The 16,106-nt window shown below is 51.6% G+C and overlaps 1 protein-coding gene across 1 annotated transcript; it reads left to right on the top strand.

Moving 5' to 3' along the window:
• The first annotated feature begins 1,851 nt into the window (after positions 1–1,851).
• On the top strand, positions 1,852–12,773 carry LOC310966506 (NLR family CARD domain-containing protein 3-like). The gene is made up of 8 exons (XM_083940258.1): positions 1,852–2,160; positions 6,035–6,113; positions 6,254–6,479; positions 6,718–8,518; positions 8,622–8,795; positions 10,981–11,154; positions 11,454–11,500; positions 11,924–12,773. Exons 1-8 carry the CDS (start codon positions 2,072–2,074, stop codon positions 12,466–12,468), a joined length of 3,135 nt encoding a protein of 1,044 aa, XP_083796384.1. The 5' UTR covers positions 1,852–2,071; the 3' UTR covers positions 12,469–12,773.
• The last annotated feature ends 3,333 nt before the right edge of the window (positions 12,774–16,106 follow it).

Genomic DNA, 16,106 nt, shown 5'->3' with positions numbered 1-16,106 from the left:
CCTCCAGAACATATAGGCAACAGAGCAAATGCCAGACAGGCATTTAGACAGATAGACAGGCATTCAGACAGACAGGTGTTTAGACAAACAGACCGGATCCTGGCGTGCTGCGATGAAATAGCAGCCACATACACCCTCAGTGTAGGAGGCCGATCATCATGTAGGAGCGATTACAAAAACGTAAGAATGGTAGGAACAGTCCAGAGAACTGGATCAACATTCTCAACTGAACCCCAGTTAGAGAACAGTTTCCACCTGTGCTGATACAGCAGACGGGTAGAGGGCGCTCTGGCACCCAAATAGTTCCCCTGACAGGCTCTATGCCATCGCTCAGCAGCGGATTGGGCCCTGCAGGGGCCAAACCCACAGCTGAAGGCAGCAAGGGTTGGGATGCCAAATCTGACCCCTCTCTGGAAGGTGCCAGGGTGTCCCGCAATGAAGTTTGTGGAGCAGGGGAAACCAGGTCCTGGCAGGCCAGAACGGGGCCACAAGCAGAAGCCTGTGACCCTGATGAAGCACCCTGAGAAGCGTTTGGAAGATCAGGGGAAGCGGTGGGAAGGCAAAGAGAAGGCTGTCCTGCCATCCATGGGCCAGAGCATCCTGACCCAGAGGGGTGGTCGTCTCCATTAAGAAGAACCAAAGTGGGCAGTGGGCTGACTCCTCCGGGGCAAAGAGTTATGCACCGTGGCCCCTGGAGGCAAATGCCGAGCCCCCAACCCTGTTGCCTGGTGTGACCGGTCTGGACAGTTTGCTCAAGCGCCTGTAGAGCAGCTGTGCCAAACAGCTCCCCAGGTTTCGGACAAGGGTGACTGTGCAAGCCAGACCTGGCGGCGAGTCTGAACAAGAGTGGACATCAAACGTCCCAGTTCCCTCGACATTAAGGCAAAAGCCTGCAGTGAGGCATCCCTGACGCTGATGGGGGATGCATCCACTTCAGCCCACTGCAGGGACACCGATAGGATAGGATAAAATGCAAGAGTGACTAGTCAATACGACCCATCCGTGCCGCCGTGCCTTAAACTTTATAAAGAAGGTTATCCGTGACCCGACATTGTGGGCGAGGGCACCTGGCATCTGGCCTCAGAGCCTCGTCGGGGGGAAACTATGAGGGAAGCGATTGTCGGCTAACCACCGACATGTGGTCAAGGCCAAATTGTGCCACATCCCCCATTGGGCCAGAGTCCGGCTGTAAGGTCAGGAGAGAGCGTTAGAGTCTCTCCAGGATGCGTGCAACTCCTTCAGATATTAACGGTGAAGGCGGTAGGGGCCGGAGTGCACTTGAAGAAAGCACTAGCAGGCGCTGGCTCCATCTGCTGGAGATCCAGCTGCAGGCGTGCCAGGGCTGCACGAATGATGGATCCCATGGAGCCATCTGCCGTCCCCTCCGCAGAGCTCTGAGCGGAGGAACGAGAGCCTGGAGGACATCTCATTAATGTCCCAGGCATGGATGTTTGCTCGGGGTGAAACCAAGACAAGGAGAGGGGAGCAAGAGCACTCACTTCACTGATACCGTATCAGCATGTGCTAACTCCTGCTAGCGTAATATAACAAAACCAATCGACCTCACCAGATGCAGGTAGTTTGTTCTTCTTTCTTAGTGACGAACGACGATCGGGGCATCCGTCCGTCCAGGCAAAAAGCAACCGCATGTATAGCTAAAGCTAATGATACAGCAGTGACAAGCATTAGCCTGCAAAGTGAGAAGATGGAAAGGAAGTGATCTCGTGGATGACACCAGAACTTATACCTGAGCCGGGGGTCATCCGAGGTCACATCTGACCTTGTTGATATTGATACTCGACCTGCACATGAGCGAGACAGAAGATACTCAGTGTGAAGCGCTGCCTCTGGCGTCAGTGAGGATGAAGTAGACACTATTTTTAGATACTTTTTAAAAATCAAACATTATTTCACCATGGTTGTGAGGTCCTGTTACAGTCACCACAGTTGATTGAAGTGATGTCAGTAATGAAGGAGAGGATGTGAATGAACGGTGTTGGGCTGTATCTCTTTAAATGTTCCCTTCTGTCATTTGAATGCATTTGGTCCTGACAGAGACGTGGACTCTGCTATGAACCAGTGTGAGGACGGAGAGGACGGAGCCCCTCTCTCTAAAACCACTCTGTGTGGGGAACATGAGGGACAGACCAAAGCTCAGAGGTGAGAGGAGGAGGAGGAGGAAGATGATGATGGACTCTTCTTCATGTCAGAGCTCAGATCACTCCACCATCATGATTCACACTGAGCTCCTGAACATGTTTGCTTAGAATATGAACGACTCACTTTATTAGTTCACAAAGAGCCAACGACTGATGATCCACTGAGATGAGACGCCATCTTTGATCAGATTACATGTTGATGAACAGGACAACGTTACTCATCCACTGTCTTTGTATCAGGGAGCAGCAGCAGAGACCTGGACCTGGACCTGGACCTGGATCTGGATCTGGACCTGGACCTGGACCTGGGCCTGGACCTGGATCTGGACCTGGACCTGGATCTGGACCCAGCTGTGTGTCCATGAAGAGTGTCCGGTCTAAGGAGTGGTTTGAGGGTTTTAAAGATGAACAACCTGCTGATGAAAGGTAAGAATTGTAAACTGAACTTTATTTTCTGACTCTCTGTTTCTTGTGTTTCTTAAAGTGAATGCAAAACCAACAATTCTCTGGCTAATCTCACACTCCATTGCTCCAAAGACCCAGAGTTACTTGAACCCCTTCACTTGGGTCAAGGACTCCCTACCCTGTGCAGGCAGTCCTGACCCTGATAGGGACAGCAGCTTCACTCTTGCTGAGCTGAACCGATCCAGAGAGTGCTGAAGGTCACTGACCGATGACACTGTAACCCTACGCCTCGATATCCTGTCCATGAATATCACAAACAGGATTGGTTACAAAGCCCAGCCCTGTCCCCCACCTGCCCAGGGTGAACCCCGCCCTGCGCCCAATGATCCCAGTGGGAACAAGTCTGACTATCTGCCAAGGACCTGGGCACGGCTCTGACTTTGGGAGAAGTGAGAAGTGAATCCCTTCGCCCCATACTCCCCCAGCACCTCCCACAGTATCTCTCAGGGGACCTGGTCATACGCCTTCTCCAGATCCACAACACACATGTAGATCGGAGTGGCATCTTCCCAGACCCCCTCCAGGATCCTTGGGAGAAGAGCTGGTCCATTGTTCCATGTTCTGGACTGAATCCTAATTGCTCCTCTTCAGTCTGAGGTTTGACTACAGGACGAACCTCCTCTCCAGCATCTTGGAGTCGACTTTACCAGGGAGGCTGAGTCGTGTGATACCCCTGTAACTGGCTCACACAGAACCACCATCCTGGTCTGCCACTTCTTTGGCACTGTCCCTGACTTTCACCCAATGTTATTAATAATAATAATAACATAGATTTATGTAGCGCCTTTCAAGGAACCCGAGGACACATTATATACGTGGGTCATACAGCCAAACAGTCATACACACAAAGAACAAATCTAGGGCCCAAAGACCTTGGTGAACAGGAATGAGAGCAGATTTGAAGATTATCAGGCTGAGGAGTTGCGGGTATCCTTGGGGAGTGAGTGTGTCACAGCCGTCAAGCCTGGAAGAGCTCATGGTTGTGGCATCCAGAGCAGTGCCTTGGGTGCCACAACCATGAGCTCCTTTTTTTGGTGCTGAGTTAAAGTAGATTTGATGACATCCAGGTTTTTTATTGTGAAGACAGTTGATAAGACACTTTGGGGAGAGCTGCATGAATGGAGCGGTGCTGAGATACAGTTGGGTGTCATCGGCATAACAGTGGAATTTGAGTCCATAGTGGAGGATGATGCCACAGAGGGGGAGCATGTAGATGGTGAAGAGGAGTGGACCGAGCATGAAACCCTAGGGAACGCCTTGGTTGACTGGGGCTGGTGGGGAGCTGGAGCCATTTATGGTGACATACTGTTTCATGTGGGTGAGGTATGACTGGAACCAGGAGAGGGCTGTGGTGGTGAGGCCTAGGTGGTCGGATTGGCGGTTGAGGAGTATAGTGAGGGAGACATTGCCAGAGTCAGCAGCGGTGAGGAGGTCATTGCTGCAGAGTTCATTGGTGAACCATGGGGCAGGGCGGGTGACAGAGATGGACCGGGTCTCGAGGGGGATGAAAGACTCAAGGCTGAGGGATAGAGCAGAATTATAGTGGGCTACCAGGCCATCTACCCCGGTATCAGGCGGAACTGAGGGCATGTGACTTGAGATCAGGTTGGTTGGATAGGCCTGGTGCACCCAGATTTTATGTTCCAGAATGTTATGGTGCGTTTAGACCACTGCATGGGCGCAGAGACCGGAACAGTGAAGAGGATAGCATGGTGCTCAGACACAGCTAGGTCTAGGCACTGTAGGTGGGAGGGAGGTGAGCCTGTGGAACAAACCAAATCCAGTGTTTGCCCTTTGGCGTGGGGGGCACCTTGACGCTGGGATCAGATCTATACATGTATAGTTCTGATCCTGACGCTTGGATCAGGACTATACATGTATAGTCCTGACCCTGACGCCGGGATCAGGTCTATACATGTATAGTCCTGACCCTGACGCTGGGATCAGGTCTATACATGTATAGTCCTGGTCCTGACGCTGGGATCAGGTCTATACATGTATAGTTCTGACCCTGACGCCGGGATCAGGTCTATACATGTTTAGTCCTGATCCTGACGCTGAGATCAGGTCTATACATGTATAGTCCTGATCCTGACGCTGGGATCAGGTCTCAGAATAAGACTCTGTATCAGTAATGTTGATATAATAGAAGAAGAGGAAGAAGACATACTCTTGATCCTTATGATGATAAACAATGACAGAGTCTGGTACTTTTTCCTTTTGAAACTGCTTTTCATTAGTTTGTTTGTTTGTATCAGGATGCAGCAGAGACCTGGACCTGGACCTGGACCCAGCTGTGTGTCCATGAAGAGTGACCAGTCTAAGGACTGGTTTGAGGACTTTCAAGTCGGCCAACCTGCTGATGGAAGGTGAGAATTAAAAACTGAACTTTGTTATTAACTGACTGAGTCAAATTGTCTCATCCTCTTATCCGGGATCGGGTCGCGGCACTTTCAGCAGCTCCAGCAGGGGACCCCAAACGTCCCTTTCCCGGGCCACATGAACCAGCTCTAACTGGGGGACGCCGAGGCGTTCCCAGACCAGTGTGGAGATCTAATCTCTCCACCTGGTCCTGGGTCTTCCCCGAGGCCTCCTCCCAGCTGGACGTGCCTGGAACACCTCCCTAGGGAGGCGCCCAGGGTTCATCCAGACCAGATGATCCTGAACCACCTCAACTGGCTCCTTTCAACACAAAGGAGCAGCGGCTGGCTACAAAAGAGGGCGTGTTGGTCGGATTCAGGAGTTCCTCAAAGTCCTTCCACCGCCCCATGACCTCATCAGCTGAGGTCACCAGCGTCCCGTCCTTACTGTAAACAGCTTGGACGGTTCCCCGTGTCCCCCTCCTGGGGTGCTAAATGGTGGTCCAGAAGCACCTCGGTGCCCCCTAAAGTCCTTCTCCAGGACTTCTGTGAACTCCTCCCACACCCGCTGCTTTGCCTCTGACCCAGCAGAGGCTGCAGCCCTTCAGACCTGTGGGGACCTCAGAACCACCTCCGGAGTCTTCTGGGAGACCAGATCCTGAAGGCCTCCTTCTTCAGGGTTACCGCCAATTGAGACACCTAACCAACAAACTCCGCCTCCTTCCCCCACAGAGAGGTGACGCTCCACGTCCCCAGAGCCTCTGCAGCAGCGCCCTGACCCCAGCAGTTCCTCCTGCGAGTGTTGGGCCCACAGGACGGAGAGGAGGGAGGCGCCACGTCACTTTTTCGGGCTCTGCCCGGCCAGCCTCCGTGGCAAACCCGGCCACCAGGCGCTTGCCGTCGAGCTCTCCGCCTGGGTCTGGCTGCAGACGGAGGGCTCGGGCTTCCTCCGGGCAGGGTCTCTCTTCTTCTTCCTCGTTTTTCCATAGAGTCTTTATTTAAGACATAACTCAGGTACTTGGGACTGAACTGTTCTTCTTTTCTCTGCAGAGTTGAGCAGGAGAGCTCCGAGGTTCCCACTGATCGGTCCGCTCAGCAGCATCACACACACCTGGACTCAGTGTTTACGGTGCGTACATGTGCAAACACACCTTTCACTGTGAACTTCATCAACTCCATATTAAATGATGATGGGGCCGTTCAGGAACAGCCTGATGAATCACATGTTGTGTTGAAGCAGTTTGAATCCACTTCATCGTTCTGTTCCAGCTGCTGGAGGAGAACATCGTCACTTTTGTGAAGAACGAGCTGAAGAGGATCCACAAGCTTCTGAGTCCAGATTACCCAGAATGCTTAGAGAGTCAGAGGGAGGATGAGGAGGTGTTGGACAGTGAGGATGAAGAGCAGAGGAGCAGCAGAGAGGCGTTTCTGAAGATCACACAGTTGTTCCTGAGGAGAATGAAGCAGGAGGAGCTGGCTGACTGTCTGCAGAGCAGTAAGAGGATCTGAATGTCTTTAACATGATGGAAAAGGGAAATGGAGGCAGCATGGGAGAAGTTTACATTTCCAAACTGTGCTGCACACATCTGCATCAGACCAGAGGCTGTTTGTCCTCCACTGATGAGCTGAATGAAACTGTTGGAGGAGGAACTATACAGCCAGTGTTCAATGTTCTGTTGTCTGGTTTTCTGTAGGATCCACTCACTGGTTTCATTTGTTCTTTGTTCGTTCAGGAAGTCATTCTGGAGTTTGTCGACGTGAACTGAAGTCTCAACTGAAGAAGAAGTTCCAGTGTGTGTTTGAGGGGATCGCTAAAGCAGGAAACCCAACTCTTCTGAATCAGATCTACACAGAGATCTTCATCACAGAGGGAGGGAGTGCAGAGGTCAATGATGAACATGAGGTCAGACAGATTGAAGCAGCATCCAGGAAACACGACAGACCAGAAACAACAATCAGATGTGGAGACATCTTTAAAGCCTCACCTGGAAGAGAGGAACCAATCAGAGCAGTGATGACAAAGGGAGTGGCTGGCATTGGGAAAACAGTCCTAACACAGAAGTTCACTCTGGACTGGGCTGAAGGCGAAGCCAACCAGGACGTACACTTCACATTTCCGTTCACTTTCAGAGAGCTGAACGTGCTGAAGCAGAGAAAGTTCAGCTTGGTGGAACTTGTTCATCACTTCTTTAGTGAAACCAAAGAAGCAGGAATCTGCAGGTTTGAAGAGTTCCAGGTCGTGTTCATCTTTGACGGTCTGGACGAGTGTCGACTTCCTCTGGACTTCCACAACACTGAGGTCCTGACTGATGTTACAGAGTCCACCTCAGTGGATGTGCTGCTGACAAACCTCATCAGGGGGAAACTGCTTCCCTCTGCTCGCCTCTGGATCACCACACGACCTGCAGCAGCCAATCAGATCCCTCCTGAGTGTGTTGACATGGTGACAGAGGTCAGAGGGTTCACTGACCCACAGAAGGACGAGTACTTCAGGAAGAGATTCAGAGATGAGGAGCAGGCCGGCAGAATCATCTCCCACATCAAGACTTCACGAAGCCTCCACATCATGTGCCACATCCCAGTCTTCTGCTGGATCACTGCTACAGTTCTGGAGGAAGTGACGAGAACCAGAGAGGGAGCAGAGCTGCCCAAGACCCTGACTGAGATGTACATCCACTTCCTGGTGGTTCAGTCCAAACTGAAGAAGGTCAAGTATGATGGAGGAGCTGAGACGGATCCACACTGGAGTCCAGAGAGCAGGAAGATGATCGAGTCTCTGGGGAAACTGGCTTTTGAGCAGCTGCAGAAAGGAAACCTGATCTTCTATGAGTCAGACCTGAGAGAGTGTGGCATCGATATCAGAGCAGCCTCAGTGTACTCAGGAGTGTTCACACAGGTCTTTAAAGAGGAGAGAGCACTGTACCAGGACAAGGTGTTCTGCTTCATCCATCTGAGTGTTCAGGAGTTTCTGGCTGCTCTTCATGTCCATCTGACGTTCACCAACTCTGGAGTCAACCTGCTGTCAGGAGAACAAAGCTCGAGCTTGTGGTTTATACTTAGAAACAAACCTAAACCAACACATCTCTACCAGAGTGCTGTGGACGAGGCCTTACAGAGTCCAAACGGACACCTGGACTTGTTCCTCCGCTTCCTCCTGGGTCTTTCACTAGAGACCAACCAGAAACACCTACGAGGCCTGCTGACACAGACAGGAAGCAGATCACAGACAAAAGAGGAAACAGTCCAGTACATCAAGGAGAAGATCAGTGAGAATCTGTCTGCAGAGAAAAGCATCAATCTGTTCCACTGTCTGAATGAACTGGAGGATCGTTCTCTGGTGGAGGAGATCCAACAGTCCCTGAGTTCAGGACGTCTCTCCACAGATGAACTGTCTCCTGCTCAGTGGTCAGCTCTGGTCTTCATCTTACTGACATCAGGAAAAGATCTGGACGTGTTTGACCTGAAGAAGTACTCTGCTTCAGAGGAGGCTCTTCTGAGGCTGCTGCCAGTGGTCAAAGCCTCCAACAAAGCTCTGTACGTGCTCACATGAATATCAGATTACTGTAGTTTTTATTCATTCAGAACTAACAACCATTGTTTGTCATTACTGTCTCATGTATTGCTGATTCCTCTTCAGACTGAGTGGCTGTAACCTGTCAGAGAGAAGCTGTGCAGCTCTGTCCTCAGTCCTCAGCTCCCAGTCCTCTAGTCTGAGACATCTGGACCTGAGTAACAACGACCTGCAGGACTCAGGAGTGGATCTGGTGTCTGATGGACTGAAGAGTCCACACTGCAGACTGGAGACTCTCAGGTTGGTGCTCTGCTATTTTAAAATGATGACCCTCTGAACTCTGATTGTCCCTAATATATGAATTAATAATTGACCTTTCTATTGAATCCATTCAAGATTAGTGACTGCAACCGTGCTTTAGCATGATTGTCCCTCCTCCCCCTTGTTCCAGGTCCGGCCTGCGCTCACATTACTTAAAATGATCCGGGACTTTGCTCGGTTTCTTATACCATCATTCTTTCATCACCCCAGATCTGCAGAAAACACAACAGACGCATATGAAGAAGAAGAAGAAGAAGAATTACTTTATTTATCCCACACGGGGAAATTGGATTTTTTCACTCTTATTATTATACGTGTTACACACACAGACCCGAAATACACACATGCACAAACAGGGCCTATACATGCAATTAACGGAGAGATGTTAGAGCGAGGGGGCTGCCAGTGACCAGCGCCCCGAGCAGTTGGGGGTTCGGTGCCTTGCTCAACAGCACCTAGGAAGTGCCCAGGAGATGAACTGGCACCTCTCCAGCCACCAGTCCACACTCCATACATGGTCCACACGGGGACTTGAACCAGCGACCCTACGGTTCCCAGCCAAGTCACCTATGGACTGAGCTACTTCCGCCCCGATGAACAGACATCAGGCCTGCCTTCAATGATCCTGCTCGTACATGTTCAATCGTGCTTTACTAAAGCCCTCTTCTCTCAACCGGACCGGGGTCCAGGATTGTACCGTACTTAAGCACAGAACAGTTGTACTGACACTGGTCTATCAAACTAGACTTTAGACGGGAGCTTGATCTGCTGGGGCTCTGCCTTCCAGATCATCCTCCAGGAGATCTCCTTCTCCAGTGCACCCTCCCACCTCGTCCATGCACCCTGCTGTCGCATGCCCACCTCCCGCTGGTTCTGTGCTCTTTGACACCGGCCCGCACTTCCTCTAGGACTAGCTGCCACATGTCCCTGCCATGGGCCTTGTCATATCCGGTTTGTGCAATGGTTCCTAACCCTGCCCAGCCAGTGTGTACCTTGCTCTCCAAAGCCCTGTGTCTCAGCCAGGACTATGCTATCTCCAGACCTTCCTGGGCTCTCCACTTCTTGCCTGTCCAAACTGCGATACCAGCTAATGCCACCTTCGAGTCCTTTTGGTCCTGCTAAAGCAGTGCTTCTCTGGTAAGACATTGAACAACTCTTCGAGGCTGCTCAAAGGCAGCTGGAGCTTGGTACTCTGTCTGTAAAGTGCTGTGCTGCACAAGCTGCATGGCAGCCCCAGCCACCTGTGGAGGTGGCTGCTGACCTTCTCCATGGTCCCTATCGTCGACAAGGTAACCTCATACACCAGAAGAGGCCACAGGTAAGATGCCATGTTGTCATATCCAGGCCTTATATCGGCCTGGTAGGCCAGACTTATGCAGAGCGGTGAGCCAAGATTCAAACTCCTTGATGGTGGATTGCATGGATGTTACGTCCCTGAGGATGCAGTCGAAGACCAAGGCTCTTGATGGTTTGTCAGTGAGGGACAGGATCGCAATTCCATCCCCTTTGAAATGAAACTTCTGCACCACTTCCCCATCCTTCAAAACCATGGACCTGGACTTGACAGGCTTGACACTCAAACGCTGGCTTGCTGTTGGCCATTTCATCTGCTACTTCTGGACTACTCCGCCTGGAGCCGAAGAGTTTGGTGCTTGGAGGGTCTGGGAACTGTGAGGTTCCTCCGGGCTCGGCTCCTCCTGCATCTCACCAGAAGAGACTTCTTTGCACTGTGCAGCGCTCTCCTGCAGCATGCATTTCATCTTTGCCAGGTGGATTTCAAGGCCGCGTTCATTCTTGAAGACCTTGCAGCAAATGCACATAGCAGTTGTCGTTGTTGCTCAAAGGTTTGAAAAGGCCGTCATCGTTGGGTCCGTCCTGTTGGGATGCTCATCCTCCTCCCTAATCCAGCGAAACTGAGACAAAGATACATCGTCAGATGCGTCGGGACACATCTTCAGTGATGTTCCTGAGGTCATCGGGTTTATTGAAAATGCTTCTGTCTGCTTCAACACTCATCAGAGAAGAGAGAAGCACGACAAAGAAGAAATGCAATTTCACCGACTGTGACGCATCAACGAGGTTCTCCACCAGCACTGATGCTATTACACTGGGGTGTGTGTGTGTGTGTGTGTGTGTGTGTGTGTGTGTGTGTGTGTGTGTGTAGTCTCTCAGGCTGTCTGGTCTCAGAGGAAGGCTGTGCTTCTCTGGTCTCAGCTCTGAGCTCCAACCCGTCCCATCTGAGAGAACTGGACCTGAGCTACAATCATCCAGGAGACTCAGGAGAGAAGCTTCTGTCTGCTGGACTCAAGGATCCACACTGGAGACTGGACTCTCTCAGGTATGGACAGACAGACAGACTGGACTCTCTCAGGTACAGACAGACAGACTGACTGGACTCTCTCAGGTGTGGACAGACAGACAGACTGTACTCTCTCAGGTGTGGACAGACAGACAGACTGGACTCTCTCAGGTGTGGACAGACAGACAGACTGGACTCTCTCAGGTGTGGACAGACAGACAGACTGGACTCTCTCAGGTGTGGACAGACAGACTGTTTGTGTCTCTAACTGATGAACTCTGGTTCCTGTTGAAGGACCTGATGAGTGAAGTTGATGGTGTCTTTGTGTCTTCCTGCAGGATGGACCATGGTGGACCACAGTGGTTGAGACCTGGTCTGAGGAAGTGTGAGTGTGTTTTCAGTGTGATTCAGGAGAACTCAGCTGCTCATGTTACACTAGAGTTTGACATGTTCTGGACTGAAGTACAAACATGAACTTCTCCAGAGTTTCAATCAGGATCCAGCTTCTGTTTTTGTGCAGAAAGATTTTAGAACTGAATCCATTTCAAATCCACAAAGACCCCAAAGTGAAGTCAGTGATCCAACAGAACTAATGGGTCCATTTCATTAGCAGTGGAGCCAACAGAGAGCTCTCTTTGCTCCTTCTTCTTTGGACTCTGACATTAGAGAAGAGCTGTGTTGCCTTCAGGTGCTGCTTTAAACTCCGTATTCACAGTTTGACAGATAGAAGTTGTGTTCAGGAAGCCTTCAGTTTTCTACATCACAGATGAAAACCTGCAGCTGTGTTGTGTCTTGTTCTCTCCATCAGATGCCTGTGAACTGGAACTGGACACAAACACAGTACACAGAGGACTCAAACTGTCTGACAACAACAGGAAGGTGACACGTGTGAAGAAGGATCAGTCATATCCTGATCATCCAGACAGATTTGACTCCTGGGCTCAGCTGCTGTGTAGAACTGGTCTGACTGGTCGCTGTTACTGGGAGGTCGAGTGGAGAGGAAAGGTTTATATATCAGTGAGTTACAGAGGAATCAGCAGGAGAGGAAACAGTAAATACTGTGTGTTTGGACGGAGTGATCAGTCCTGGAGTCTGTTCTGCTCTGATGATGATGGCCGTTACTCTGTCAGACACAATGACAGAGAAACCTTCATCACCTCCTCCTCCTCCGTCTCTCACAGAGCAGCAGTCTATGTGGACTGTCCTGCCGGCTCTCTGTCCTTCTACAGAGTCTCCTCTGACTCACTGATCCACATCCACACCTTCAACACCACGTTCACTGAACCTCTTTATCCTGGGTTTAGGCTCTGGTCACCTGGTTCCTCAGTGTCTGTGTGTCCTCTGCAGGTCTGAGTCTCTCCTGTGCACAGAAACACTGAAGATCAGCTGCTGAAATCAAAGTTCAGTGTGTTCACCATCACACACACACTCTGCACTGTGAAGCAGATCTGTCTCACACTCACACACTGATCTGATTTCACCTCTTTGATCATCAACATTTAACACTTTAGCTAGAAACTCTTCCTGAAACGTGACGAGAGGAATCGATCTTTCTGAGTCATGATGTCGTATATTTCAAATGTGGAAAGCATCTGGAACCATCTCCATGTTTTCTAATGTTTCCAAAAGCTTTTAATAAAATCTATGCTTCTGTTGTATGTTGAGGGTCCACGTGTCTTCATTTCATCACTTTCAACATCAGCAGGTTCCTCCTGAGGTGGATCTGGTCCTCGCCGTCGCAGTGTGAGCGCTCAGAGGGCGAGCAGCTCCTGGTTCATCCATTCTTGGAAACGCCTCTTCTCAGGAATCCCCCCTGGAGTAAGTTTGGTGTCTGTGAGTATAAAACATATATATATATGTTATGGTTTGTGTTGGATCAGGACCCAAATGCACGACTCGACTCTGGTTCAAAGTGCAACAAACAGTCTTCAATGTTCAAAAGGGTGCAAGCATAGGTGCGAGGTGGAGGGGTGGTGCGAGGTCCCAGGATCCTGATGTGGTAGGTGGAGTCACCGAGGAGTGCGTGGATGCAGGTGGCGTGATGTGAGGTCCGCTGTAGGGTAATGGCGATGCAGTGAGAGAGCTCCGGGGAGCTGGTCCACAGGCAGGTCCACAGGCAGGCAATAAATCTGGGAGACAGCTTTTTGGAAGTCACATTGAGGGGAATGTCCTTAGCTGGAGTACGCCGCCGGTCCGCCAACCTCCGATTCTGGTCCTGGGTGCGCAGAAGAGCAGCCTTGGTCTCTCTCCAGATTCTGCGGATCCTTCTGAGGTTTAGCTGGACCGATGGTACGGCGATCTCCTGCTCTTGGGAAGGGAACAGAGGAGGTAAATAACCAACAGAGGCTTCAAAAGGAGTCAAACCCGTAGCTACAGACGTCAGAGAGTTATGCGAGTATTCCACCCAGGTGAGATGAGTCCTCCAGGAGGCAGGGTTCTGAGCACATATGCAGCACAGCACACTCTCCAGATCTCGATTGGCTCTCTCCGTTTGGCCATTGGACTGTGGGTGGTATCCCGAAGACAAGCTCTCTGTAGCGCCCAATGCCCGGCAAAACTCTTTCCATTCTTTAGACGTGAACTGGGGGCCTCTGTCTGACACGATGACTGATGTAATGCCATGGATCCGGAGCACATTGTTCACCAGTAATGCAGCAGTCTCTGTAGCTGAGGGAAGCTTAGGCAGTGCCACAGAATGCACCGCTTTGAAGAAGCGGTCAACAATGGTAAGAATAGTGTCATTACCTTGAGATAACAGCAGTCCGGTGACAAAGTCCACAGCGATATGGGACCAAGGATGACTGGGCACAGGGAGCGGACGGAGGAGACCTGCAGGTTGCCGATGAGTAGCTTTCCCTCGAGCACAAACAGTACATGCCTTGACATACTCACGGGTGTCTTCGGCCATGGTTGTCCACCAGAAGTGGCGTTGAAGCAGGGACATGGTGCGGGAAGTACCAGGATGGCAGGTAAACCGGGATGTGATGTGTGTCCCCACAGCAGAACCTGAGGGCGGACAGAAACAGGAACAAACAAGCAACCCCGGGGACCACCACCGGGATCCATAAATGCTGAAAGCTTTGGGTTGGGAGGGGCTGCACTGGTCGACACATCTCTGCAACATTGCGTGGAAGTCTGGGACAGGGCCAAGGAATGGAAGACCAGGGTGGTGGTTCCCTGTTTAAAAAGGGGGACCAGAGGGTGTGTGCCAGTTACAGGGGTATCACACTAAAAAAATACAGATTCTTTCCTGGATGGGATCGGATCCTGGAAAGGGGGCCTCAGAGTTGGCTCGTCAAGGCATATGACCTGGTCCTTCGGGAGATACTGAGGGAGGTGCTGCGGGAGTATGGGTTCACTTCTGAGGGCCGTCTAATCTCTGTACTATCAAAGAGAAAGCTGTGTCCGGATCCTTGGCAGTTATCGGTTTCGTTCCTGGTGGGGGTCGGCCTCTGCCAGGGCTTCTCTTTGTCACCAATCCTGTTTGTGATTTTCATGGATCTATCGAGGCGTAGTCATGGTGGGGAGGGGCTGCAGTTCGGTGGGCTGAGGATCTGGCCTCTGCTTCTTGCAGATGACGTGGTCCTGATGGCGTCGTGGGTCAGGGACCTTCAGCACTCACTGGATCGGTTCGCAGCCGAGTGTGAAACGGCAGGGATGAGGATCAGCACCTCTAAATCTGAGGCCGTGGCTCTCAGAAGGAATCCGGTGGATTGTTGAACCGGGTCGGGAATGAGTCCTGACCCCAAGTGATGGAGTTCAAGTACCTCGGGATCTTGTTAACAAGTCAGGGGACGATGGAACTTGAGTTTGGTAAGGATGAACCCTGGGCGCCTCCCTAGGGAGGTGTTCCAGGCACGTCCAGCTGGGAGGAGGCCTCGGGGAAGACCCAGGACCAGGTGGAGAGATCAGATCTCCACACTGGCCTGGGAACGCCTCATTTAAAGTCTGTTAATGTCCACTGAGCCCAGTACAAAGGCCGCTCTTCCAGATGCCGCACCGGTACTCTCCTCTCCGTCTGCAGCTGCTCCGTGGCTGGCTCGTGGACCCCGGATCCTGCCGCCTCCCATGCTACAGACATCTCTGACTGGATGGTCGCCCACCTCCTGCACACCCTCAAGGACAGAGCGACCCCTTTCTGTCAAACCGACAATAAATCCACGTTGTTCAGACTCATCACTGCCTCCATCGTCTCCACAGCTCCGGGCAGCCACCCACTTCCGGGTTCCCTTCCGGCGTTCTCCCGGAGCCCTCCCCGAGGGCCAGGTCGTAAGTCTTGCTGTGCTGTATCCGATTGGTCCCATGTTTTCTCTTTTTTCTTTCATCCACAGGCTGCACCTCCGACCCCCGCACATGCATCCCTCCTTTGGCATCCTTTCTCCTCCCCTTCCTTCTGCTAGGGTTCGCCTGGCATCGTTGGGTCCACCCCCACCCGGAGCTCCGCCCCTGCTTTCTGTAACTCAAGCCACTGGGCAGCTGTTTGGGTACCTGCAGCCCCTGCCAGCTATGGAGCTCCGCCCTTCATTTCCTCATTCTATCCCTATCCTGTCAAATCAGGATTTTACCCGAGCGGTACTCTGACCACTCCTCCTCTATGGGTCAGCAGGAAGGCCATTATTCAGGCTAATTTTAATTAAAGAGCGCTGTATGATGTTCAAACATACACTCTTCCGGGCAGGGCGTACCAGACCACGCTATGGAAATTCTCGAGCGCTGGTCATCACGAGCCTACCAAAGTTACAGCCACAGCCATCACAGCGACATCAGATCGGCTAATTGTCACCCCATACGTTGATGGTTCCCGGACACTCGTCCAAACTTCAACCCAGTTCATCCATTCAACCCGCGACGGCTGACCACTCCCCTCGTCCCTCCCCTTTTCACCCCTCGTTGCACAACGGCCGATCCCTCCCCTTTGAGTCCTTTACATTCCTCGTCCCGGAATGACCGGCCCCTCCCCTCATCCCTCCCCTTTGACCCCCCCCTTTCCG

The sequence above is a fragment of the Echiichthys vipera genome, assembly GCF_963691815.1.
Source record: "Echiichthys vipera genome assembly, chromosome: 3".
Lineage (NCBI taxonomy): Eukaryota > Metazoa > Chordata > Actinopteri > Perciformes > Trachinidae > Echiichthys > Echiichthys vipera.
This window is presented reverse-complemented; position numbering and strand designations above follow the sequence as displayed.